The following is a 24680-nucleotide window of genomic DNA, read 5'->3' on the forward strand; positions in this document are numbered from 1 at the left end:
GGCCAACACGAGGGGCCGAAAGACCTTTTCCCATCCTCTGTGACTCCATGACATTCGTAAAGGTGGAGCTCATTTATTTCCCAGGAAGACCCCGTAGCTGAAAACCTTCCCACATAGCATAAAGTACAAGGAAAGGAGGAAGAGTAGGTCTGAGGAGGAATTTTTAGGACAGCACTGGCTGGGTGGAGGTGCAGATACTCCCACTGCATTTAAAAATATGTTGTCAAACAACTGAATCACCAGGGCACCAATATTACAAATCAAATGCTGATAAGAGGAATTAATATGGATAAGCGCATGATAGTCGGCATGGACTTGCTGGGTCAAAGGGCCCGTTTTCTATTGTAACACCCTGACACACACACAGTTTGAGTGTGAGTCAGAGTCATACAGTGCAGAATCAGGCACTGTGACACCAGTCCACAGATTAGTTTTCCATTCCAATGTGCCCCATGGGCTGGAATTTTGAGCCCAGTGTGGGACAGGTTATCCTGGTAAAAGTGTGAAGGTTGTACAGGTTACAGCTGGAAGGGACGCTCGCAGCTCACCTGCGGGAGCAGGATTTGAACTCAGGACACACATGTGACTGACGCTGCCCTACACCGGCCAGCATTACCCGATAGTTACAGTTACCTGCAATCAGTAAGCCGAGGATGCATCGTTTAATCATTGTGGAGTGGGTTTTGCAGGCCGACTTTACTGTAGAAGCACCTCGGGTTATTACTCTGCAAAAGACAAGCACATAAACTTTCAACTCAGGAGAGTCTGCAGATGCTGCAAATCCAGAGCAACAGACACAAAAATGCTGGAGGTACTCTGCAGGTCAGGTAGTAACTATGGCAATAAATAAATAGTCGACGTTTCAGGCCAAGACTCTCCATCAGGACTGGAAAAAGAGAGGGTAAGAGCTGGAATGAGAAAGTGGGGGGGAGGGGAAGGAGTCCAAGCTAGAAGGTGATAGTTGATAGGGGAAGGGGGACGTAGTAAGAAGCTGGGAGGTGATAGGCAGAAAAGGCAAAGGGCTGGAGAAGAAGGAATCTGATAGGAGAGGAGAATGGGCCATGGGAGAAAGAAAAATGAGGGGGGACGGCAATGGGGGGGGGGGGGCAGCAGTGGGGAGTAGGTGATAGGCTAGCTGCATCACAGCCTGGTATGGAAACACCAATGTCCTTGAATGGAAAATCCTACAAAAACTAGTGTTTTTCCCAGTCTATTATGGGTAAAGCCCTCCCCACTATTGAGCGCATCTACCTGGAGTGGTTTTTCAGGAAAGCAGCATCTATTATCAGGGAACCCCACCACCCAGGTCATGCTCTCTTATCGCTGCTGCCATCAGGAAGAAGATACAGGAGCCTCAACACTCACATCACCAGGTTCAGGAACAATTACCACCCCTCAGTCATCAGGCTGTTGAACCAGAGGGGATAACGTCACTCAGCTTCACTTGCCCCATTACTGAACCGTTCCCACAACCTCTGGACGCACTTTTAAGGACTCCATCTCATGTTCTCAATATTTATTGCTTATTTATTATTATTATTATTATTTCTTTTTTACTTTTTGTATTTGCACAGTTTGTTCTCTTTTGCAGATTGGCTGTCCGCCCTGTTGGTGTGACCTTTCATTGATTCTGTTACAGTTATTGGATTTATTGAGTATGCCCGCAAGAAAATGATCTCAGGGCTGTATATAGATGTATTCTGTATGTACTTCGACAATAAACTTACTTTGTACTTTGAGGAAAAGTGAAGAGATGGGGGGCTGGAGTGGGGAACTGAAGACAAGGGAAAAGGGAGGGGGTAAAAAACTGGAGAAATTGATGGTCGTGCTATAAGGTTTGAGGCTACTCAGGTGGAATACAAGGTGTTGTTCTTCCAACCTGAGAACAACCTCAACTTGGCAGTACAGGAGGACATGGAGGATATGGGAATGAGGATTGGAATTAGAATGGTTGCCTACTGGGAAATTCTGCTTTTTGCAGATAGAGCAAAGGTGCTCAACGAGGCAGTCCCCCAATCTACGCAGGGTCTCACCAATGTAGAGGAGACTGCATTGGGAGCACCAGATACAGTGGATGACCCCAACACATTTGCAGGTGAAGTGTTGCCTCACCTGGAAAGACCGTTTGTGGCCTGAATGGAGGTGAAGGAGGAGGTGAATGGGCAGGTGTCGCATTTATTCGGCTTGCAGGGATAAGTGCCAGGAGGGAGAGTAGTGGGGAGGAACGAATATACATGGGAATCATGGAGTGGGTGATCCCTGTGGAAAGTGAAGAGTGGGAGGGGTGAGGTAATGTGTTTGGCGGCAGGGTCCTGTTGAAGGTGGCAGAAGTTGTGGAGAATGATGAGCTGGATGCGGAGGCTCGTGGGGTGGTAGGTGAGGACAAGAGGAACTATATCACTGTTAAGGCAACTGGAAGATAGGATGAAAGTGGATGTTCAGGAAATGGAGGAGATGTGGGTGAGTGCAGCATCAATGGTGGAAGGGAAGCTCCTCCATTTCCCAAACATCCACCCTCAGCCCATCTTCCTGCTGCCTTAACAGGGATAGAATTCCTCTTGTCCTCTCCTACCACCATGAGCCTCCACATCCAGCACATCATTCTCCGCCATCTTCAATGAGAACTATCACCAAACACATCTTTACTTCCCCACAATTTCTGCTTTCCACAGGGATTGCTCCCTCTGTGATTCCCTTGTCCATTTGTCCCTCCCCATTAATCTCCCTCCTGGCATTTATCAGACAAGTGGAAGAAGTGCTACACCTGCCCATTTACCTCCTCTCTCACCTCCATTCAGGGCCCCAAACTGTCCTTCCAGGTGAGGTAACACTTTGCCTGAGGTCATCTACTGTGTCCAGTGCTCCTGATGCATCAGTGAGAACCAACGTAGACTGGGGGATGGCTTTGTCAAGCACCTTCTGTCTATCTACAACAAGCAGGATTTCCCGGTAGTCAACAATTTTAATTCCAGTCCCCATTCCCATTCTGACATGTTGGTCCATGGCCTCCTCTGCTGCCATAATGAATCCACTCTCAGGCAGGAGGTGCAACACCTCATATTCCATCTCGGTAGCCTCCAACCTTAAGGAATGAACATCGATCTCAAAGGTTTCAAAGGTACATTTAATGTCAGAGAAATGTATACAATATATATATCCTGGAATTCTTTTTCTTCACAACCGTCCACAAAAACAGACAAGTGCCCTAAAGGATGAATGGCAGTTAAATGTTAGGACCCCAAAGTCCCCCCCCCCCCCCAGCTCCCCCTCCACGCATAAGTAGCAGCAAGCAATGATCCCTCCTCCCACACCAGCAAAAAAAGCATTGATGCCCCCCACTGAGCATTCTAGCATGCAGCAAAGTATTAATAAAGACACAGACTTGCAGTACCCGATAAGTCGACATACTACAGGCTCTCTCTCTCTCCCTAATAAGGGAAAAAATTGATTTCACCCCTTCTGGTAATTTTACCCCTCCCCTTCCCTCTTCTTAGTTTCACACTTTATGACTTTGCCCTGACCTTTTCTATGTTCTTCACCTGCCAATTACCTCCCTCTGGTGCCCTCCTCCTTTCCATTCTCTCATGGTCCTATCAGATTCCTTCATCTCCACCCCTTTCCCTTTTCCACCTACCACCTTCCAGCTTCTTACTTCATCCCCACCCCTCCCACCCACCTGGTTTAACCTATCATGTTTTAGCTTGTACTCTTTTAGCTTTAGCTCCCACCACTTTCTTATTCTGGCTTCCACCCCCTTCTTTTCCAATCCCGAAGAAGGATCTCAGCCTGAAGCATTGGCTGTTTGTTCATTTTCAGAGATGCTCCCTGACCTGCGGAGTTCCTCTAGCATTTTGTGTGTATAAGCTTTCAACTCATCATTCAGAGGGGAACATTTCGTAGTTTGGTTTGCACATTCAACGATAGGTAGTGTCAGTAACTAGGCCTGTGAACTGAGTTGGAAACACAGCAGACTGCAGATGCTGGAATCACTGCTGCCATTCATTCCCCACATCTGCCCCGGCCTCCAGTGCTGTTCCTCTTTACTACACATCCCACCGCCACTCCCCTCCCTGCCCTGGTCTCTCATGCCAATCCCCAGCCCCTCAACCTCACTTTACTTCTCTGAGTCCCCCTCTTGCCACCACCCCATGTCCCCCGTCCCATACCCAGCCCCACTGCCCTCTCTGAACCCCCAGCTGACCCCAGCTCCAAACCCTGCATGTCTTCCCCACCCCCTCACTCTGAAACAGAGTGGTCGGTACTGAGCAGAGGTTTCGCTTTTGTACCCCTGTGCCTGCACATCATTGAGTTCCTGCCATGACACCGAGCTCTTCGTCTATCACGTTTGCATCAAATCCTGGTTCGTCGGCAATGAGACTCTGCCCTCCCCCCACTAATGACCCCTTCTCCCACCTCAAACTCTCCTCCACCTCTTGCTGGACACCTCACTCAAGCCTTTTGCTCTCTCTTCATTTCCAACTGCCAATAGGACATCAACCATAGAACATAGAACAGTAATGAACAGTATGGGCCTCTCGGCCCACAATGTTGCACACTGACCTATACAAACCTTCTCCATCATCAGTCTAGCCTCTTCCTCCTACACAACATATAACCCACCATTTTTTTCATCCATGTACCTAACCATCTTGACTTCTCCATTCCTCTCACCTACTCTGACTTCACTCCCTCTGAATGTATTCCTCCCCATTGCTCTGCACCAGCTCGCCATCAAACCCACAGAAAAGCAGTGCTGAGGTGGACTGACGTCTAACTTGGAGAGGCCAAATGACAGCTTTCAGACTCCTTTTCCTACTTATCCCTGGACCAGGACCTCACCAACATAATCTCCAACATCATCACAGACTTCATCACCTTCAGAGATCTCTCCACCACAGCCTCCAACTAGATTGCTCCACAGCCCTGTTTCTACCTCTTTCTAGGATTCACAAACAAGACTGCCCTGGGTAGGCCCATTGTTTCGGACTGATGCCACCCAAATGCACCCATCTCCTTGCACCTTGTCTCCATCCTGTGCCCCCTGGTCCAGTGTCTTCCCATTGACACCTCGCATCCTCACCATCACTTCAACAAGTTTCAATTCCCTGGCCCTGACCACCTCATTTTCACTATGGACATTTAGTCCCTGTACTCTTCATCTTAGGAAGGCCTTAGGACTCTTGGTTTCTTTCTGGAAGAAACACCTAAACAGTTCCCCTCTACCACCACCATCCTCCGTCAGGCGGAACTTCTGCTGTTCCTCAACAATTTCACTTACACTTTCTCCAGACCATGGGCACCCATATAGGCCCTAGCAATGTCACCTTTCTTTGGAGCCCGTGGAACAGTCCATGTTCCAAACCATTCATCAACTCATTCTTCACTGCCTTGGTGCCAACTTGCACCCGTGCAGATTTAATCAATTTTATCAACTTCATTTCCAGCTTCCTCCCCACCCTCAGATTCTCTTGGTCCATTTTTGACCGCTCTCTTCGTCTCATTTTCCAATGACAGCTGATCCTGCGGTTTTACATGAGAAACCCACTGACTCCGACAGCTTCTAAGGTTCCCTTTTCTCAGTTCCTCTGTCTCCACATCTGTTCTCATAATGAAGCCTTCTTCTCCAGCACATCTGAAATGTCCTCCTTTTTCAGAAATCTGAGCTGCTGTTGGCAGAGCCCTCACCCACATCTTTATTTCCCGTACTCTGTCCTTGCCCACCTTCCTCTCCTCCTCCCCCTCCAACAGAACAGGCCATAGTGTCCCATTGGACCCCAGGTCCTCGCCTACCACCTCTCCAGCACACCATCCTTCACAACTTCTGCCAGCTATAATGGCACATCTCCCCCTCCCCACCCCCTGAATTCAGTTGTTCTACTGGGGTAATGCCAATCCCTGGAATCAAGCTTATGTAGCAACGTTATCTTATTGATTGTTCATTGTGGCAAATGTGACTTCTCAGACTTTGGATATAGTTACTAACCATTCTAATGTAATACTATCAAGGTTAAACACCCATTGAGTTACAGTATACAGTACAGGATACCTCCTCCACCCACCATGTCCATGCCAACCATTATGTACAGTATCTATCTTCGCTTATCTCATTATCAGCATTTGGTCTGTAGCCGTTTATGTCAGGTAGGTGGATGTAAATGTCTTATATCCACACATAATGTGGGCTGTACAGGTTGGATTACTTTGTAGAGGCTTTTTCTAAAGTATGTTAGATGAGCTTGTTGCAGCTTGTGGGAATTTTGAGACACTCACCCCAGTCTGGGTAACTACATCAGCGGGATTGGTCAGCATGAGCACTGTGATGCACTGTGGTGTGTCCATGCAGCTCAGAACTCATCCTGGAGGTGGTCTGAGGCCAGGCAGTTAGAGACGGAATGGCTGACTTCTAGTCAAGGGAAGTGGAGCTGGCAGATAGTCAGGGAACCCTCAGAGTGCTTCTTACTCAAAACCATTTCTCTTTGTTGGAAGTTGGTGGGGTGAATGTACAATATCTCCAAGAATACACAAGAGACTGCAGTTGTTGGAATCAGGAGCAACACACAAGATGCTGGAGGAACTCAGAGGGTCAGGCAGCATATATAACCATATAACAATTACAGCACGGAAACAGGCCATCTCGGCCCTTCTAGTCCGTGCTGAACACTTACTCTCACCTAATCCCACCTACCTGCACTCAGCCCATAACCCTCCATTCCTTTCCTGTCCATATACCTATCCAATTTTTTTTTAAATGGCAATACCAAACCTGCCTCTACCACTTCTACTGGAAGCTCGTTCCACACAGCTACCACTCTCTGAGTAAAGAAGTTCCCCCTCGTGTTACCCCTACACTTTTGCCCCTTAGCTCTCAACTCATGTCCTCTTGTTTGAATCTCCCCTACTCTCAATGGAAAAAGCCTATCCACGTCAACTCTGTCTATCCCCCTCATAATTTTAAATGCCTCTATCAAGTCCCCCCTCAACCTCCTACGCTCCAAAGAATAAAGACCTAACTTGTTCAACCTTTCTCTGTAACTTAGGTGCTGAAACCCAGGTAACATTCTAGTAAATCTCTGTACTCTCTCTAATTTGTTGACATCTCTTGGGTTAAATGGACAGTTGAAGGTGGAGACCCTTCATCTGATCAGTCCTGGATAAAGGGTCATGTCCCAAAACATTAACTGTTCTTTTCCCTCCGCAGACTCTGCCTGACACACTGAGCTCCTTAATTATCTTCTGTGTGTGTCTCTGAGGATTCCAATCAGACCCAAGATCACAGCACTGTGCTGACTCAGGAAAAGAAGAGAATGATCCCAGGGCAATAGTGGTAGAAGGCTCAAGGGTAACGAAAATAGACTGATGCCACATGGGCACAGATAGGACTCCAGGATGGAGTGTTGTCTCCCTGGTGCCAAGGTCAAGGATGTCACAGAGCAATCGTAAGGCATTTGGAGGAGGTTGGGTTCACGTTGGCACCAAAGATAAGGTGGGGGAGAACAGATGAATTCCTGCAATAGGAGTTTTAGGGAGTGTAGTCACAGATTAAAGAGCAGGACATCTGGATTATGTGCCAGTGAATGTGGGAATGGAAGGGGAAGGTCAGACGGATGTGTGGCTACAGGGATGACTGGGATAACTTGGATTGTTCCTGGGCAAGGTGAGACTTGTACATACTGGGCAGGTTGCTCCTGAACTAGCTTAGGCCCAACATCCTTGCAGGAAGGCTGGCAAGCGAGACTTTCAACTATTTTAGCAGGAAACTGGGGCACCGGTAGATGTACAGCCGGAGGGAGATGCAGCCAAATATAGAAGAAGAACTAAACCAGCCAGGTAGCAGGTAGATATGAGTGTTTAAAGGTTCATAAAAGAGATAATTTATTTTAATGCAAGGACTCAGGCTGGTAAGGCAGATGAACACAAGAGGGTCAACAATACTTGGGAATGTGACATTGTTATCAGAGAGATGGCTGAAAGTAGCGAAGGACAGACAGCACAGCATTCTGGTGTGCAGAAGCTTCACAAATGATGAGAATGGAAGAGTCTGCAAATACCTAGGGAAGTCAAAGGCGCAATGCTTGCAATCCACAAGCTCACTGGAGGCTGGAGAAGACAACCGTCTAGTCTGAGTTTAGAGGACTGTGTACTTGGGTGGGCAGAAAGGTGTGTGTGTGGGGGGGGGGGGGAAACAGGGTTTGTTTTGCTGTTGTTGCTTGGTATGTTCTGCTTTGTTGTGTTCTGTGTTATTCTGCTAAACATTGTCGGCATGCTTTGTTGGTGCCGGATTGTCAGAATTAGATTTAATATCACTGGTATATGTCATGAAATTTGTTGCCTTGTGGCAGCAGTACAATGCAATACATAATAATATTTAAAAATGTAAATGAAAATAAGAAATATGTATGTATATAAGAAATGATATTAAATAAATAGTGCAAAATGAGAGCAAAAAATAGTGAGGTAGTCTACAGTACATGGCATCAATGTCCATTTAGAAATCTGATAGCAGAGGGGAAGAAGCTATTCCTGAAATTTTGAGTGTGTGTCTTCAGGAACCTGTACCTCCTCCTTGATTGTAGTAATGAGAAGATGACATGTCCTGGGAGATGGGGGTCCCTAAAGATGGATGCTGCATTCTTGAGGCATGATCTTTCGAAGGTGTCATTGAGGCTGGGAAGACTAGTGCCCAGAATGGAGCTGGCTGAGTTTATAACTTTCTGCAGCTTTTCCTAATCCTGTGCAGTGGTCCTTCCAAACCAGGTGGTGATGCAACACTTAGAATGCTGTCCATGGTACATCTGTAGAAAGTTGCACTCATCCAAGTCTCCTCAAATCACTGTTGTGTCTTCTTTGTATCAATATGTTGGGCCCAGGTTTGATCTTCAGAGAAGTTGACATCCAGGAACTTAAAACTGCTCACCCTTTCCACTGCTGATCCCTTGATGAGTAGATGTGGAAAGGATATTTTCCATGATGGGAGAGTCTAGGACAAGAGGGCACACCTCAAGATAGAGGGGGCACCCTTTCAAAACAGAGATGCAGAGAAATTTCTTTAGCCAAAGGGTGGTGAATTTGTGGAATTTGTTGCCACATGCAGCTGTGATGGTCAGGTCATTTGGTGTATTTAAGGCAGAGACTGATAGGTTCTTGATTGGATATGGCATCAACGGTTATGGGGAGAAGATCATGAACTGGTGTTGAGGAGGAGGGAAAAAAGGATCAGCCATGATTGAATAGCGGAGCGGACTTGATGGGCCAGATAATCTAATTCTGCTCCTATGTTTTATGGTCTTATGAACTGGTGAGTGTTCCTTCAACTTCCTCTTTTGAAGTCCACAATCAATTCCTTGGTCTTACTGACAATGACTGTAAGGTTGTTATTGTGACACCACTCAACCAGCTGATCTATCTTGCTCCTGTATGCATCATTGTCACTATCTGATTCTGCCAGAATTGGTTGTGTCATCAGCAAATTTATAGAAAGCATTTGTGCTATGCCTTGCTGCATAGTCGTAGGTGTAGGGAGTAGAACAGTAGGTTAAGCATGCATCCTTGACGTGCACCAGTGCTAATTTTCAGTGAGGAGATGTTGCTTGATCTCCCAGTGAGGACGTCACAGATCCGGTTGCAGAGGGAGATACAAAGGCCCAGGTTTTGGAGCTTGTTGATTAGTACTGAGGAGATGACGATGTTGAACACTGAGCTGTAATCAATAAACAACAGCTGACGTGGGTATTACTATTGTCCAAGTGATCAAGCCTGAGTGGAGAGCCGGTGAGATTGTATCCACTGTAGACCTATTGTGGTAACAGGCAAATTGCAGAGGGTCCTTGCTTGGGCAGGAGTTGATTCTGGCCATGGCCAACCTCTCAAAGCACTTCATCACAGTAGGTGTGAGTGCCACTGGGCGATAGTCATTGAGGCAGCTCACCCTGCTCTTCTTGGGCACTGGTACGATTGTTGCCCTTTTGAAGCAGGTGAGAATCTCTGACTGCAGCAGGGAGATTCAAGATGCCCTTCAACACTCACACCAGTTGGTTCACACAGATTTTTCAGTGCCTTACCAGTCACACCATCAGGGCCTGATGGTCACCCTCTTGAAAGATGTTCTGATGTCAGCCTCCAAGACAGAGGTCACAGGGTCACTGGATGCTGCAGGGGTGTGCACAGGTGTAGTTTTATTCCCTCTTTAAAGTGGGGCAACACTTGCGGGCTGCCCCCACCACATCCTCGGGTGTGATGGTTGTTAACAGAAGTGACACATTTCGCTGTATGTCTTGATGTACATGTGATAAATAAATCTGATTCTGAATCTGGACAGTATCGGTTAAGGAAACCATTGCTGTGGTGTTGAGGGAGGATTTCCTCGAAATCTTTTCAAATGAGGCCATGCGTGCAGAAGTGAGAAATACTTGCTGCAGCCTCTCATCAGTCAGCAGGTGGCAGGGGAGCAGGTATATTGACAAGCCACACAGAGATATAAAAATAGCAGTGTTATCATTGTAAGGAATTTCAACTTCTCTGGTATTAATTAGATTGATTTAATGGAGGAAGTAGAGTTTATAAATGAATGCTGGGGAGACTTTTGATTCTGTGCATAGATACTTTTCCCAGAGAATGGGACAGCGAAGGGCCTACTCTGAGGCAAGTACCTTAAAATTCATGAATCCGACATGCATGGGACTTTGATGGTGTCAGATTCGCAGAGTAGACGACTGCCTGACACACTGAGTCCTCAACCATCTTGTGTTCCAGCACACTTTTAATTCACTCGTTTTAAATGTTACACAGTCATATAATAAATTTTCCAGAGAACTTAGTGAGTTGAAAGGGAGTGCAGGAGTCTGTCTCTGGTGTGCTGGGGGAATGACATAGAAGGGTGACCTGGCGAGTATGAAGGGAGAGCGGAACTGGAGTCCCGGTGAGTGAGAAGGGAACATGGCAGCCACCATCTGGTGAACCAGATGCAGAACCTTTGGGGTTTATGATTAACTGAACAGGTGATTATTGGAACAATATTGTTGAAGTGTCTGTGGGTGAGCATTTTAAGGCAATTGTCCATTACTCTAAGTTTCAAAGTAACTATGGAAAGGGATAAGGTTGTTCTAGAAATTAAGGTCCTGAGTAATGGGAAGGCCAATTTCTACATCATAAAACAGGGCCTGGTAAAAGTTGATTGGGCGCAGCTAAGTCTACTTTCGGGAAGAGGGAGTCTTTTAACAAAGAGATAGTGAGAGCTTAGGGTCAATGTGTTCCTCTGGGGATGAAAAGTAGGAAGACCATTCCAGGGACTTTGGATGTCAAGAGATAATGAAGCTTTGATAAATGAAAACTAGGTATAGAGAACTGAAAATACTGAGGCCCTTCAGGAATTCAGTATGAGTATGGGGGAACTTAGAACAGAAATAAGGAGAGCAAATCGGACCCAAGAATATCTCTGACAGACAAGAGTAAGGACAATCTCAAGACAATTTAAACTGGGGAAGGATAGGGTGCATTAAGGTTTGTAAAGGTTGCAGTTTGCTTCTCTTTCTATGCCTAGATATTTATAAAATTATGAGGGGCTTAGACAGGGTGGAGAGTCACAATACTCTTCCCAGGGTAGGGAGATCTAAAACTAGAGCACGTGGGAGGGGAAAGATTTAAAGGGGTTCTGAAGGACAAGTTTTTCACATACAGATGGTGGTAGATATGTGGAGCAAGCTGCCAGACAGTGTTAGAGGCAAGATTAATTACAATGTTCAAAAGCCATCTGGGCAGGTCTATGGGCAGGAGTGGTTTAGAGGGGTATGGGCCGTTTACAGGTGTAGATAGGGACCTTTTAGTTATGAGAAGAGACAGTATAAGCTTACAGTGAAGAAAGCTGAAGGGTGAACTAATACATAATTATGAGTGGATCGAGTGGATACTGAGCAATGCGTCCCTATGGCAGAGGCAGGTAAAACTAGAGGAATAGATCTGTTAAGAGATTTGGAGTGGACCTGAGTGGACCCAGAGGGTGACTGAAATCTAGAATGTTCTGCCTGAGTGGGTGGAGGAGGAGGAGATTGACAACTTTGTGAGAAAAATCGGGACATGTTTGAATTGCCAAGAAAGAGCAGGCTACAGAGTATGTGCTGGTAAAAGGAAATAGTACAGATAGTCATGGTGGTCCGACTGGAAATGGTGGGCTGAGCTTCCTGTGCTGCATCACTCCAGGGCTTGCGTAGTTTGGAAGGATCTCATGGAACATGGAGGAGAGGAGGAATAAAAAGAACTATTTTGGATCACTTGCAATCTAAGTGAATAATTAATCAGCAATGGGTTACTCCCATTCCTGGCATTCTGATTTGTCATTATATCTTTGTGAAAGAACCAGGTGAAAGACTGGTGCCTTGTTGAAAATAGAAATATTAATTCTTATAGACCTGTACCTCACAACCTTGGGGTTCTGTTTTGTCCTGGAAGAGCTGGTCGGTTTTTCATTTTTAGATTTGGATGGTGCGTCTCCCTGCAGAATAAAGAATAAGTTGAAGGAACCCAGTGGAATTGGCTGCCTCACGTTGACTGGGCTGTGCCAAATATATTTGAAAAATTACCTCCATTTCAAACACCGGATTGTCCAAGGAATAAATGTTTTCAGGTGAAGACATTGTGTTTCCTCTTTCCTGGTTTCACCTATCCTTCTAAAACAAAACCGTCTGTAAATAAAGGGGGAGAAATCACATTTTAGGATATGAATAATTCAAGGCTGAATCCGTGTCATGGAACTCATACCTCTAAACTTTAAATCAGCTGAACAGGGATAAGGCCTCCATTGTTCGCAGAATTCTTGTCATACCTTTTCTTCTCATTTGCTTGGTTAAATTTCTAAGACTTAACAGTTGCAGTAATTGTATTTTTTGTAGTTTGACAGATTAACCCTGGACATTCTGGTCTTAAATTCCTTCATCAAACACTCACTTCTGAGCAGAATCGAAACCAGGGCAGCGCTTTAACTCTTCGCCTCCACTGTACCACTGCAGCTGATTTATACAGCCGGGATAATAAACGGACTGATTCCATTGTAGTGAAGCCTAATGAATTTTGGAAAGTGGGTGTGGAGAGGATGCTTCCTATAGTAGGAGTCTAGGGCCAGAAGGTGCAGCCTCAGAATACAAGCACATCCCTTTAGAATGGAGATAGGGAGGAATTTCTTTAGCCAGAGGGTGGTGAATCAGCTGTGAAGACCAAGTCATTGGGTATATTTAAAGTGGAGGTTGGTGGGGTCTAGATTAGTAAGGGTGCAAAGCTTACAGGGAGAAGGCAGGAGAATGGGGTTGAGAGGGATAATAAATCAGCCATGATGGAATGAATAGTGGAGTAGACTCAATTGTGCTCCGATGCCTTATGGTTTCTTCATGTCCCAAAGCCAGATATGGCTGAGAGTAATTGCAACAGAACTAATGCCCATTTTACACATTCTGGGCTCTGAGATGTCTTTGTGACTGCCGAGCCAGGCAGAACCAGACCAGTGGCTGACCCATGAGCAGAGACAGTGGGGCAGTTCAGTCATAGCTTTTCATTGCCTTCTATTAAGAGGACCTGGATAGGTCTTCAAGATCCCAAAAAAACTACCTTGGGTCTACTTCCACCCCTGGGACATTGCTCTGGGAATGTACCTGGGAATTCACTTCAGGGGAACTGTGCTCCGCGCACATGAACTAAACACTTTCCAGTGCTCCGTATGGTCTCCCTGAAGTGAATTCCCAGGTACATTATAAAAAAGCACTGGAAAGCATTTAACTCAGGTGCACAGAGCACTGTGTTTGGAGAATCTTCCCCCTCCCGTCTGTTGCCATTACTTTCCGATTAGAGGTTGTTCTTTCCAGTTACATAAAGTCTCTGTCCCTGAGAATTGATGATACATCGACTCCTCCTTAAACCAGAAGCTATCCATAACTAGCTACATCATGTTGCCTATGTGCATTCACAGTAACTCTTCCATTTCATTGAATAATTACTCTAATGGTACACATATTTAAACAAAGTTTTGTTGTATCCTATCAGTAATGAACACAATGTAATATTTCAAACATGACATTCAATTCTACTTCAATTCTATTTCAATTTTACTTCCCATTCCCATTCCGACAGGTCAGTCCGTGGCCTCCTCTACTAATGAAGTGAGGCCACACTCAGGTTGGAGTAGCTGAAGTCGGCCTTGACCATCCTTGTTTTCCCAACGAAGTCAGCAGTTTCTGTCACAAACAAGAGAAACCCTGCAGGTGCTAGAAATCCGAGCAACACGCACAAAATGCCGGAGGAACTCAGCAGGCCAGGCAGCATCGATGGAAAAGAGCACAGTCAACGTTACAGGCTGAGATCCTGCGGCAGGACTGGAGAAAAAAAGCTGAGGAATAGATTTAAAAGGTGAGGGGGAAGGGGAGAGAGAAACACAAGGTTATAGGTGAAACGTGGAGGGGAGGGATGAAGTAAAGAGCTGGTGAAAGAAACAGAAGGCCATGGAAGAAAGGAAAGGGGGAGAAGCACCGGGGTGGGGGGGGGGAGGGGGATGATAGGTGGACAAGGAGATAACATGAGAGAGGGAAAAGGGGATGGGAAATGGTGAAAGGGCCGAGGCATTACTGGAAGTTTGAGAAATCAGTGCTCGTGCCATCAGGTTGGAGGCTACCCAGATGGAATATGAGGTGTTGTTCCTCCAACCTGAGTGTGGCTTCATCAGGACAGTAGAGGAGGCCATGGATGGACATATCAGAATGGGAATGGGAAGTGGAATTAAAATGGGTGTCCACCAGGAAACCCTGCTTTTTCTGGTGGACAAAGTATAGGTGCTCGACGAGGCGGTCTCCCAATCTACGTCGGGCCTCACCCATATACAGGAGGTCACACCGGGAGCATCGAACACAGTATATGACCCCAACAGCCTCAAAGGTGAAATGTCACCTCACCTGGAAGGACTGTTTGAGGCCCTGAACGGTACTGAGGGAGGAGGTGTAGGGCAGGTGTAGCATTTGTTCCACTTGCAAGGATAAGTGCCAGGAGGGAGGTCAGTGGGGAGGGACGAATGGACAAGGGAGTCGTATAGGGAGTGATCCCTGCATACAGCAGAAAGTCGAGGGGGAGGGAAAGATGTGCTTGATGGTGGGATCTTGTTGGAGATGGCGGAAGTTCTGGAGAATTATGTTTTGGATGCGAAGGCTGGTGGGGTGGTAGGTGAGGACAAGAGGAACCCTATGACTGGTAGGGTGGTGGGAAAATGGGGTAAGAACAGACATGCGTAAAATGGAAGAGACGTGGTTCAGGGCAGTGTTGATGGTGGAGGAAAGGAAGCCCCTTTCTTTGAAGCCCTCCATCTCCCTCCTTCACCATTTCCCATCCCCTTTCCCTCTCTCACCTTATCTCCTTGCCCGCCCATCGCCTCCCTCTGGTGGTCGTCTCCCCTTTGTCTTTCTTCCATGGTCTTCGGTCTCTTTCACCAGTCAACTTCCCAGCTCTTTACTTCATCCCTCCCCCTCCAGGTTTCACCTGTCTCCTGGCGTTTCTCTCTCCCCTCCCCCCACCTTTAAAATCTACTCCTCATCCTTTTTCCTCCAGTCCTGTCGAAGGATTTCGGCCGGAAACGTTGACTGTACTCTTTTCCATCGATGCTGCCTGTCCTGATGAGTTTTGTGTGTGTTGCTCAGCAGTTTCTGTAACTATTCCCTGAAAATGGCGTCAAGGGTAGACAGGGTGATGAATAAAACATATGCTGGATTTCAATAGTTGCAGCAACGGGTATAGAAATCTAAATGTTATGTTGCAATTGTGAGGCTGCTTGTTCTTGGAACATTGTGTTTGATTTCATTAAGCAGGAAAGAGCTCAGGAAAGACTTAAGAGGATGTTGGCAGAACTCAAGGGACTAGGTTATAAGGAGATCAGGAGAGGACTTTGTTCCAATTATCGGAGACTGAGGCTGAACTATCAGAAGTTGCAAGAGGCATGGACAGGCGGAATGCCCTTTGTCTTGTTCCTAGGGGTGGGAAATCAGAGACAGGTATAGAGGGCATATGTTTATGGTAAGGGGGTGAAAGATTTAATAGGAACCTGAGAGGGGTGAGCGAGCTGCCAGAGGAAGTGATTGAGGCAGCAATGCTAAAAAGATATTTGGACTGTGCATGCATAGGAAATGCTCAGAGGGATATGAGTCAAATGCAGGCCAATGAGACTAATATAAATGACACCTAGGTCGGCATGGATGAATTGACTTGAAGGCTCTGTTTCAGTGTTGTATTAATCTGCGACTATGGCTTAGTTCTCTGGCTTTATTTTTAAAGGGCAGCACAGTAGCGTTGAGGTTAGCTCAATGCTTTACAGTACCAGTGACCAGGGGTTCAAATCCCGCCGCTGTTTGTAAGGAGATTGTATGTTCTGCTTGTGACTGTGTGAGTTTCCTCCAAGTGCTCTGGTTTCCGCCCACAGTTTAAAAGTGTACCGTTAGGTAGGTTAATTGGTCGTTGTAAATTGTCATGTGATTATGCTAGGGTTAAATCGAGGATTGCTGGACTGCACAGCTTAAAGGGTCGGAAGGGCTATAACTCAATAAATTAATAAATAATTTCAAGACCTGGGTATTGTTAGCCAGGCTGGCATTTATTGCCCATCCTAACTACTCTTGAGAAAGGTCTTCTTGAAATGATATAGTTCTTCCTAAGAAGATGCAGCCACACACGGGCAGTTCCAGAAGATAGACACAGTAATGAAAGGCTGGCAATGTATCTCGAGGTCAGGACAGTTAGTGGCTTGGAGGGGAACCTGGATGAGGTTGTAGGGTAATGTAAGGGATGGAAATACATGTATAATTCACAAACACTGACATTGAGTTGGAGTTCACTTTCAGAGGCTCCTCAGACGTGATGTTGTAGCAATGTGAAGTTTTTTACTGCGCTTTATCTTCCGCATTTGGCAATAAAAGGAAGTTGTTACGGTTTTCTTTAACCTTAAAACGCCTGTCATTTTATTTACCAAAACCTATATATTGGTGACCCCGATGCTCTAGGATGATTCCAGGGTCATTCAGCATGTTGGCCAATGCCGTCGCTTTGAAACTGCTGGAGTTTTGGGAGCAAAATGTTGTTACTTGGTTTGTACAAGCCAAAGCTCAGTTTGTGCTATGAGGAATCTCTGCAGCCAACACCAGATATTACTACACAGTAGTGTCACTCAGTAGTTCCACAGCAGTGAGAGTGGGAGACTGCTACAACACCTGCCTGCATGTTATAAATAAAGTCACCTAATTCTGCCAAACAGTTGCTGTCCTTGCCCAGCCAGGGGGATGCCAGGACTTCAGAACTAATGGACCACATGCTGTCTCTCCTAGGAAATCACCATCCTCGTTTTATTTTTTTTAAAACTCTTTATGCAGCAAATGCCTGATCAAGTTTACATAGCCATCACTAATGCATCCATAATGGACTATAGGGAGATTACTAAAATGGCTGATAGTCTACACTCAGCCAGGCAGCGGTGTATCAGTCCTCCTCTTTTCCCTGCATCAATAAGCTCGGTCAGTAGGGCTTCCAACATGGGTACGCCCGCGACTGCGAAACAGACATCACCAGGTCTGAGCTTTTAGATAGATAGATAGATAGATAGATACTTTATTCATCCCCATGGGGAAATTCAACTTTTTTTCCAATGTCCCATACACTTGTTTTAGCAAAACTAATAACATACAATACTTAACTCAGTAAAAAAAATATGATATGCATCTAAATCACTCTCTCAAAAAGCATTAATAATAGCTTTTTAAAAAGTTCTTAAGTCCTGGCGGTTGAATTGTAAAGCCTAATGGCATTGGGGAGTATTGACCTCTTCATCCTGTCTGAGGAGCATTGCATCGACAGTAACCTGTCGCTGAAACTGCTTCTCTGTCTCTGGATGGTGCTATGTAGAGGATGTTCAGAGTTTTCCATAATTGACCGTAGCCTACTCAGTGCCCTTCGCTCAGCTACCGATGTTAAACCCTCCAGTACTTTGCCCACGACAGAGCCCGCCTTCCTTACCAGCTTATTAAGACGTGAGGCGTCCCTCTTCTTAATGCTTTCTCCCCAACACGCCACCACAAAGAAGAGGGCGCTCTCCACAAATGACCTATAGAACATCTTCAGCATCTCACTACAGACATTGAATGACGCCAACCTTCTAAGGAAGTACAGTCGACTCTGTGCCTTCCTGCACAAGGCATCTGTGTTGGCAGTCCAGTCTAGCTTCTCGTCTAACTGTACTCCCAGATACTTGTAGATCTTAACCTGCTCCACACATTCTCCATTAATGATCACGCTTTTACCACGCTTGCTTCGGTACGAACACCTCGAAGTGCCGACAAACCTTGCCGATTGGCAGTGTCAATGCACTAGGACATCAGAGGTCTGTGAACACCGTGGGTTCCAGCTGCCAAGGTCGTCTACTGTTCATTATGGACACCCTTTCAGGACGACGCGTCCTGTGTGACACGGGTGCTCAAGTAATCTTTTTCTAAAGTTGACTTAGGGGCTACCATCAGCTGCCTGTATGCTTGGAGGGCATTTCCATAATGGCTGTGATAGCCCCATTTCTGCAGAGATTCTGCAGAGAGTGGTGCGGACAGCCCAGTGCATCTGTCGTTGTGAACTTCCCACAATTCAGGACGTTTACAAAGACAGGTGTGAAAAAAATGGCCTGAAGGATCATTGGAGACCTGAGTCACCCCAACCACAGTCTATTCCAGCTGCTACCAAATGGGAAACGGTACCGCAGCATAAAAGCCAGGACCAACAGGCTCCGGGACAGCTTCTTCAACCTGGCCATCAGACTGCTTGACTCTCACTGACTTGAGTGCATTTCTATGTTAGATTGACTATTCTATTTATTATAAATTACTATAATCGCACATTGCACATTTAGACGGAGATGTAACGTAAAGATTTTTACTCCTTGTTTATGTGAAGGATGCAAGAAATAAAGCCAATTCAATTCAATTACTGATGGACTTTGTATTAAAAGACTTAGATTTTATTTTTGTTTACCTGGATGACACACCTGTCGTCAAGGCATTCCGATCTGAATACATATCACACCTGCCCATAATTACCAAGGCTTAAGTCAACAGGGGTTGATTATTATTCCTGTTAAATGCCAGTTAGTGTGTCAATCATTGACTTCCTCAGCAATCACATCTCTGCAGAAGGTGTGAAATCCCTTTCGTCAAAAGTCACCGCTGTTATGGGCTTCCCACGCCCTGCACTACTAAGAAACTACAAGGGTTTTTAGGTACGGTGAATTTCCATCACCACTTCATTCCGTGAGCTGCTGACCTTGTACAGTGCTCTTAAGGGCAATGCCCTAATCACGCACTTCACTGCTCAGTGGGCATGAGACCAAACAAAGTTTTTCACTCGTGACCCTACTGGTGCGTCTGCTCCCCAATGCACCCATAGCCATCAGTGCTGATGCTTCAGACCATGCTCTGCATGCTGTGCACGAACAATTGGTTGGAGGCATGTGGCAGCCTCTTGCCTTCTTCAGACAGCGGCTCCAACCCCTCGAAAGGAAGTCCAGCACGTTTGACCGCAAGCTTCTAGGTCTCTATCTGGCTGTCTGCCATTTTTGTTTCCTATTAGAGCAGGGGTGTCAAACTCATTTTAGGTCACGGGCCGGATTGAGCAAAATGCAGCTTCATGCGGGCCGGATCAGTCGGACGCGTGCGAACGCAGCTTTCGTTGCCTCCGTTTTTTCAGCCTGCTCTCATGTGTCTCAGTCTCTGCTATAACTACAAAGTGTTTCACTTTACAAATTCCGTTTCTTATGAAGAAGACTGCCGAATAAACACTAAAAACCCTGAAAACCTGGTACCTGAATAAACTCAGCATTAGCCATATCATACGCCATAGGCGCTTCGATTACTGGGGCCAGCTTTAATAGTAATTAGATATTATCTCGCAGGCCAAAGATAATTCCACCGCAAGCCTTGAGTTTGACATATATGTATAATTAGAGGGTCGCCATTTCACAGAGTCCGTTGACCACAAACCCTTTGTGCGAGCGATGGCCAAAATATCAAACCCTATGTTTGCGCACCAGCAACACCAGCTGTCCTACATATCAGAGTTCACAACTGGTATACAACCTATCAAGGGGAAAAATAGTGCCTCTCATGGCCAGCCGTTGAGGCCATACACATAGGGGTTGACTCTACCGGCATGGCAGCTGACCAAGCTACTGACCCAGAGGTCCAGGCTAACTAAACAGAAGTTATGGGCCAACACGAGGAAATCTGCAGATGCTGGAAATTCAAGCAACACACACAAAATGCTGGTGGAACGCAGCAGGCCAGGCAGCATCTATAGGGAGAAGCGCTGTCGACGTTTCGAGCCAAGACCCTTTGTCAGGACCCTGACGAAGGGTCTCGGCCCGAAACGTTGACAGTGCTTCTCCCTATAGATGCTGCCTGGCCTGCTGCTTTCCACCAGCATTTTGTGAGAAGTTATGGGCCTGTGGTTGGCTGACATTAAGCTGGGATTTAGACAGGAGGGTACGGGACTGAGGGGGGTGTATCTGGGACACCAGGTAGCACCGTTGAGCCCTCTGGAGACGTCGTGGGCTTATCAACGAAATGTCAAAGAAGGAGGGTGCCCACCTGATGACCCCGATGATGTAGCTACCCTCCTTGTCACCACTCCAAGCCTACTGCCAACATCGAGAGTGTCGACTTTATCATTGGGATTGAAACATCAAGTCCTATTAGCTCTACTAATTCTACTACCTGTGCAATGTCCTAACCAGTCACCCTTGCCGCATTGTGCCCACAAACTGGTGGCATATGGTTTTTAACTCCATTCGCAGCCTCTTGCATCTGGCCCAGGAGGCCTCACAGTGACTGGTTGCACTGAAGTTTGTGCAAAAGGTACAAGTGAGGGAGTCCTCTATCTTGGTGACTGAATAAACTGACTTTAAAATACAAAAAGCCACAAAACAAAAGTGACTGTACTTCTGATTTATGGACATTCCTTTGTGTTCCTGCACAAAAACAAAATACATGGAAGTCGATGAAAACATGGTAACATGAAGTTGATACATTGATCTATGTTCTGAGAACAAAGCCACAAAAATTACCACTCCTTTCCCAATTCCTGATAACCACGAATTGCTCAATCTTTCAAAACCGCATCTCCACCTCAAATATTTCTCAAGATCTATCCTCAATGGGCCTCCACATTAGAGAATCCTAAAGATTCACCACGCTCTGAGAAGATATTTAGCTTAGTGTCAGGTTGTTCTGGATGCAGGAATGTTCCCCGAGTCCCTTGCTGATCTCTGGGTGAGGAGATCCATGATGTTTTTGAACAGCAGAGTAGAACTGGAGGATATGGGTCCTCCTTCTCTGTCCCTTTCTTGGGTTCTTCAGAAGAACTTCTATGGTTTCTCTGACTCTTAATCTAGAAGGTGGGAAGTTCATCAGGCTATTCAGGCCACCTTATCACCACCTATAAAACCATAAGATATAGGAGCAGAAGTGGGCCATTCAGCCCATCAAATCTGCTTCACCATTCAATCATGGGCTGATCCTATTCTTCCAGTCATCCCCACTCCCCTGCCTTCACCCCATACCCTTTGATGCCCTGGCTAATCAGAACCTATCTATCTCTGCCTTAAATACACCCAATGACTTGGCCTCCACAGCCACTCGTAGCAACAAATTCCACAGATTTACCAGCCTCTGACTAAAGTAATTTCTCCGCATCTCAGTTCTAAAAGGACGTCCTTCAATCCTGAAGTTATGCCCTCTTGTTCTAGAATCCCGTATTATGGGAAATAACTTTGCCGTATCTAATCTGTTCCGGCCTTTTAACATTCGGTATGTTTCTATGAGATCCACCCTCATTCTGAACTCCAGGAAATACAGCCCAAGAGCTGCCAGACATTTCTCATACTGTAACTCTTTCATTCCTGAAATCATTCTTGTGAATCTTTTTTGAACCCTCTCCAATGTCAGTATATCCTTTCAAAAATAAGGAGCCCAAAACGGCACACAATACTCCAAGTGTAGTCTAATGTGTGTCTTATAGAGCCTCAGCATCACATTCCTGGTCTTATATTCTATACCTCTAGAAATGAATGCCAACATTGCATTGGCCTTCTTCACAACTGACTCAACCTGGAGGATATCTTGCATAAGGACTCCCAAGTTCCTTTGCATCTCTGCATTTTGAATTCTCTCCCCATCTAAATAATAGTATGCCCGTTTATTTCTTCCACCAAAGTGCATGACCATACACTTTCCAACATTGTATTTCATTTGCCACTTCTTTGCCCATTCCCCTAAACTATCTAAGTCTCTGCAGGCTCTCTGTTTCCTCAACACTACCTGCTCCTCTACATGTCTTTGTATCATCGGCAAATTTAGTCACAAAACCAGTAACATCCATTAATCTGTAGTCCAAATCATTGACATACATCGTAAAAAGCAGTGGTCCTAACACCAACCCCTGTGGAACTGCACTGGTAACCAGCCAGAATATGATCCCTTTATTCCCACTCTCTGTTTTCTGCCGACCAGCCAATGCTCCACCCATGTCAGTACCTCCAGTTGAACTCTGTCTTTTTGTGTGTTTTCCCCCTAGCTGTCAGTCTGTGGTTTTGTATTGCCATGTGTTCTTGTTTGTTTCCATGCCCCATGTGCTCCTGTCGCCGTTCCTGCTCTACTCCGGCCCCTGTATCACTGAGTACTCCATCTGTATCTGTACAAGTATCTGGGAGTACAGTTGGACGAGAAGCTAGACTGGACTGCCAACACAGATGCCTTGTGCAGGAAGGCACAGAGTCGACTGTACTTCCTTAGAAGGTTGGCGTCATTCAATGTCTGCAGTGAGATGCTGAAGATGTTCTATAGGTCAGTTGTTGAGAGCGCCCTCTTCTTTGTGGTGGCGTGTTGGGGAGGAAGCATTAAGAAGAAGGACGCCTCACGTCTTAATAAGCTGATAAGGAAGGCGGGCTCTGTCGTGGGCAAAGTACTGGAGAGTTTAACATCGGTAGCTGAGCGAAGGGCGCTGAGTAGGCTACGGTCAATTATGGAAAACCCTGAACATCCTCTACATAGCACCATCCAGAGACAGAGAAGCAGTTTCAGCGACAGGTTACTGTCGATGCAATGCTCCTCAGACAGGATGAAGAGGTCAATACTCCCCAATGCCATTAGGCTTTACAATTCAACTGCCAGGACTTAAGAACTTTTTTTAAAGCTATTATTAATGCTTTTTGAGTTAGTGATTTAGATGCATATCATATTATTACTGAGTTAAGTATTGTATGTAATGAGTTTTTGCTACAACAAGTGTATGGGACATTGGAAAAAATGTTGAATTTCCCCATGGGGATGAATAAAGTATCTATCTATCTATCTCTCATCTGCTTCTCATTATTACCTGTTTTGCTGCCACTTGAGTCTCACTGTGCTCCACCTATCATCTGCCTCTCTGTTTATTGCTCAGTGTATTTCAGTCCTGTGTTTTCACCTGTTTGTTGCCAGATTGTGCCAGTGAATTTTCCTGAGCCTATCCAGCATTTGTATCTGAACTCTGTCTGAATATCAACTCTGCCTGTTTCTGATTCTAGTTTTTGGAGTTCTTTGGAATTTTTGATCTCTGCCTGAACTTTGACACTGACTTTGTTGCCTCTCTGGATATCACAGTGTGCACAATACTTGGTCTGTGATTGGGTCCCTGCTTCAGTGCCCTGACAATCCATGCTAGAAACTTCCATGTAATTCCATGGGCCCTTATCTTACTAAGCAGCATCATGTGCGGCACCTTCTCAAAGGCCTTCTGAAAATCCAAATACATCTTGTCTACTGCATCTCCTTTGTCTACCCTGCTTGTAATTTTCTCAAAGAATTGCAGTTGGTTTGTCAGGCAGAATTTTCCTTTTAGAAAACCACGCTGGCTTTGGCCTGTCTTATCATGTGCCTCCAGGTACTCCGTAATATCATCCCTAGCAACCTATTCCAACAACTTCTCAACCACCGATGTTAGGCTGACAGGTCTATAATTTCCTTTCTGCTGCCTCTCTCCCTTCTTAAATAGCGAAGTAACTTTTGCAATTTTCCAGGCAACTGGTATAATGCCAGATTCCACCCCCCTACCACCTACCCCTTTTACTTCTGTAGCCATCAGGATCCTGAACCAGCATGAATAACTTCACTCACCTCAACACTGAACTGACTGCACCACCTATGGACTCATTTTCAAGGGCTCTGCTACTTATGTTCTCAGAATTATTTCCTTATTTGTTTATACATTTGTTATCTTGTATTTTCACAGTTTGTTTTCTTTTGCACATTTGTTGTTTGTTAGAACTTGTTTGTGTGTAGTTTTTCATTGATTTTATTGTATTTCTTTGTTCTACCGTGAATGTCTGCAAGAAAATGCATCTCAGGGTCATGACATTTATGTACTTTGATGATAAATTTATTTTGAACTTTGAAGTTTGTTTCTAGCTTGTAACCTTGTCCATCCTTGCCCAATGAGAGCATTTCGTGTTCAGTTTTAAAGTCTTATTGGCCTTCAGCCCCTGCACGCATTGGGGCAATAGAAGAACCCGAGGAGAAGGCCACTCAAAGGTAGTGTCATTCAATATGACCACGGCTGATCTGCCCCAGTCTTTGTCTCTTCTTCTGTGCTAGCCCCTGATA

The 24680-nt window shown here is 45.7% G+C and overlaps 1 protein-coding gene across 10 annotated transcripts in view; it reads right to left on the reverse strand.

Moving 5' to 3' along the window:
• Window positions 1–24680, reverse strand: part of slc28a1 (solute carrier family 28 member 1) — a 97746-nt gene that overhangs the window by 44106 nt on the left and 28960 nt on the right. For 7 of the 10 annotated variants that reach the window (XM_073024989.1, XM_073024988.1, XM_073024992.1 and 4 more), the window contains 3 exons: window positions 12573–12674; window positions 12408–12487; window positions 634–725 (listed from right to left, as the gene is read on the reverse strand). In XM_073024989.1, coding sequence (XP_072881090.1) covers window positions 634–725; window positions 12408–12487; window positions 12573–12626 — 226 coding nt within the window. In that variant the 5' untranslated portion in view covers window positions 12627–12674. The remainder of the gene's footprint in view (window positions 1–633; window positions 726–12407; window positions 12488–12572; window positions 12675–24680) is intronic. The other 3 variants (XM_073024996.1, XM_073024995.1, XM_073024994.1) reach the window with 1 other exon arrangement.

The sequence above is a fragment of the Hemitrygon akajei genome, chromosome 21, assembly GCF_048418815.1.
Source record: "Hemitrygon akajei chromosome 21, sHemAka1.3, whole genome shotgun sequence".
Lineage (NCBI taxonomy): Eukaryota > Metazoa > Chordata > Chondrichthyes > Myliobatiformes > Dasyatidae > Hemitrygon > Hemitrygon akajei.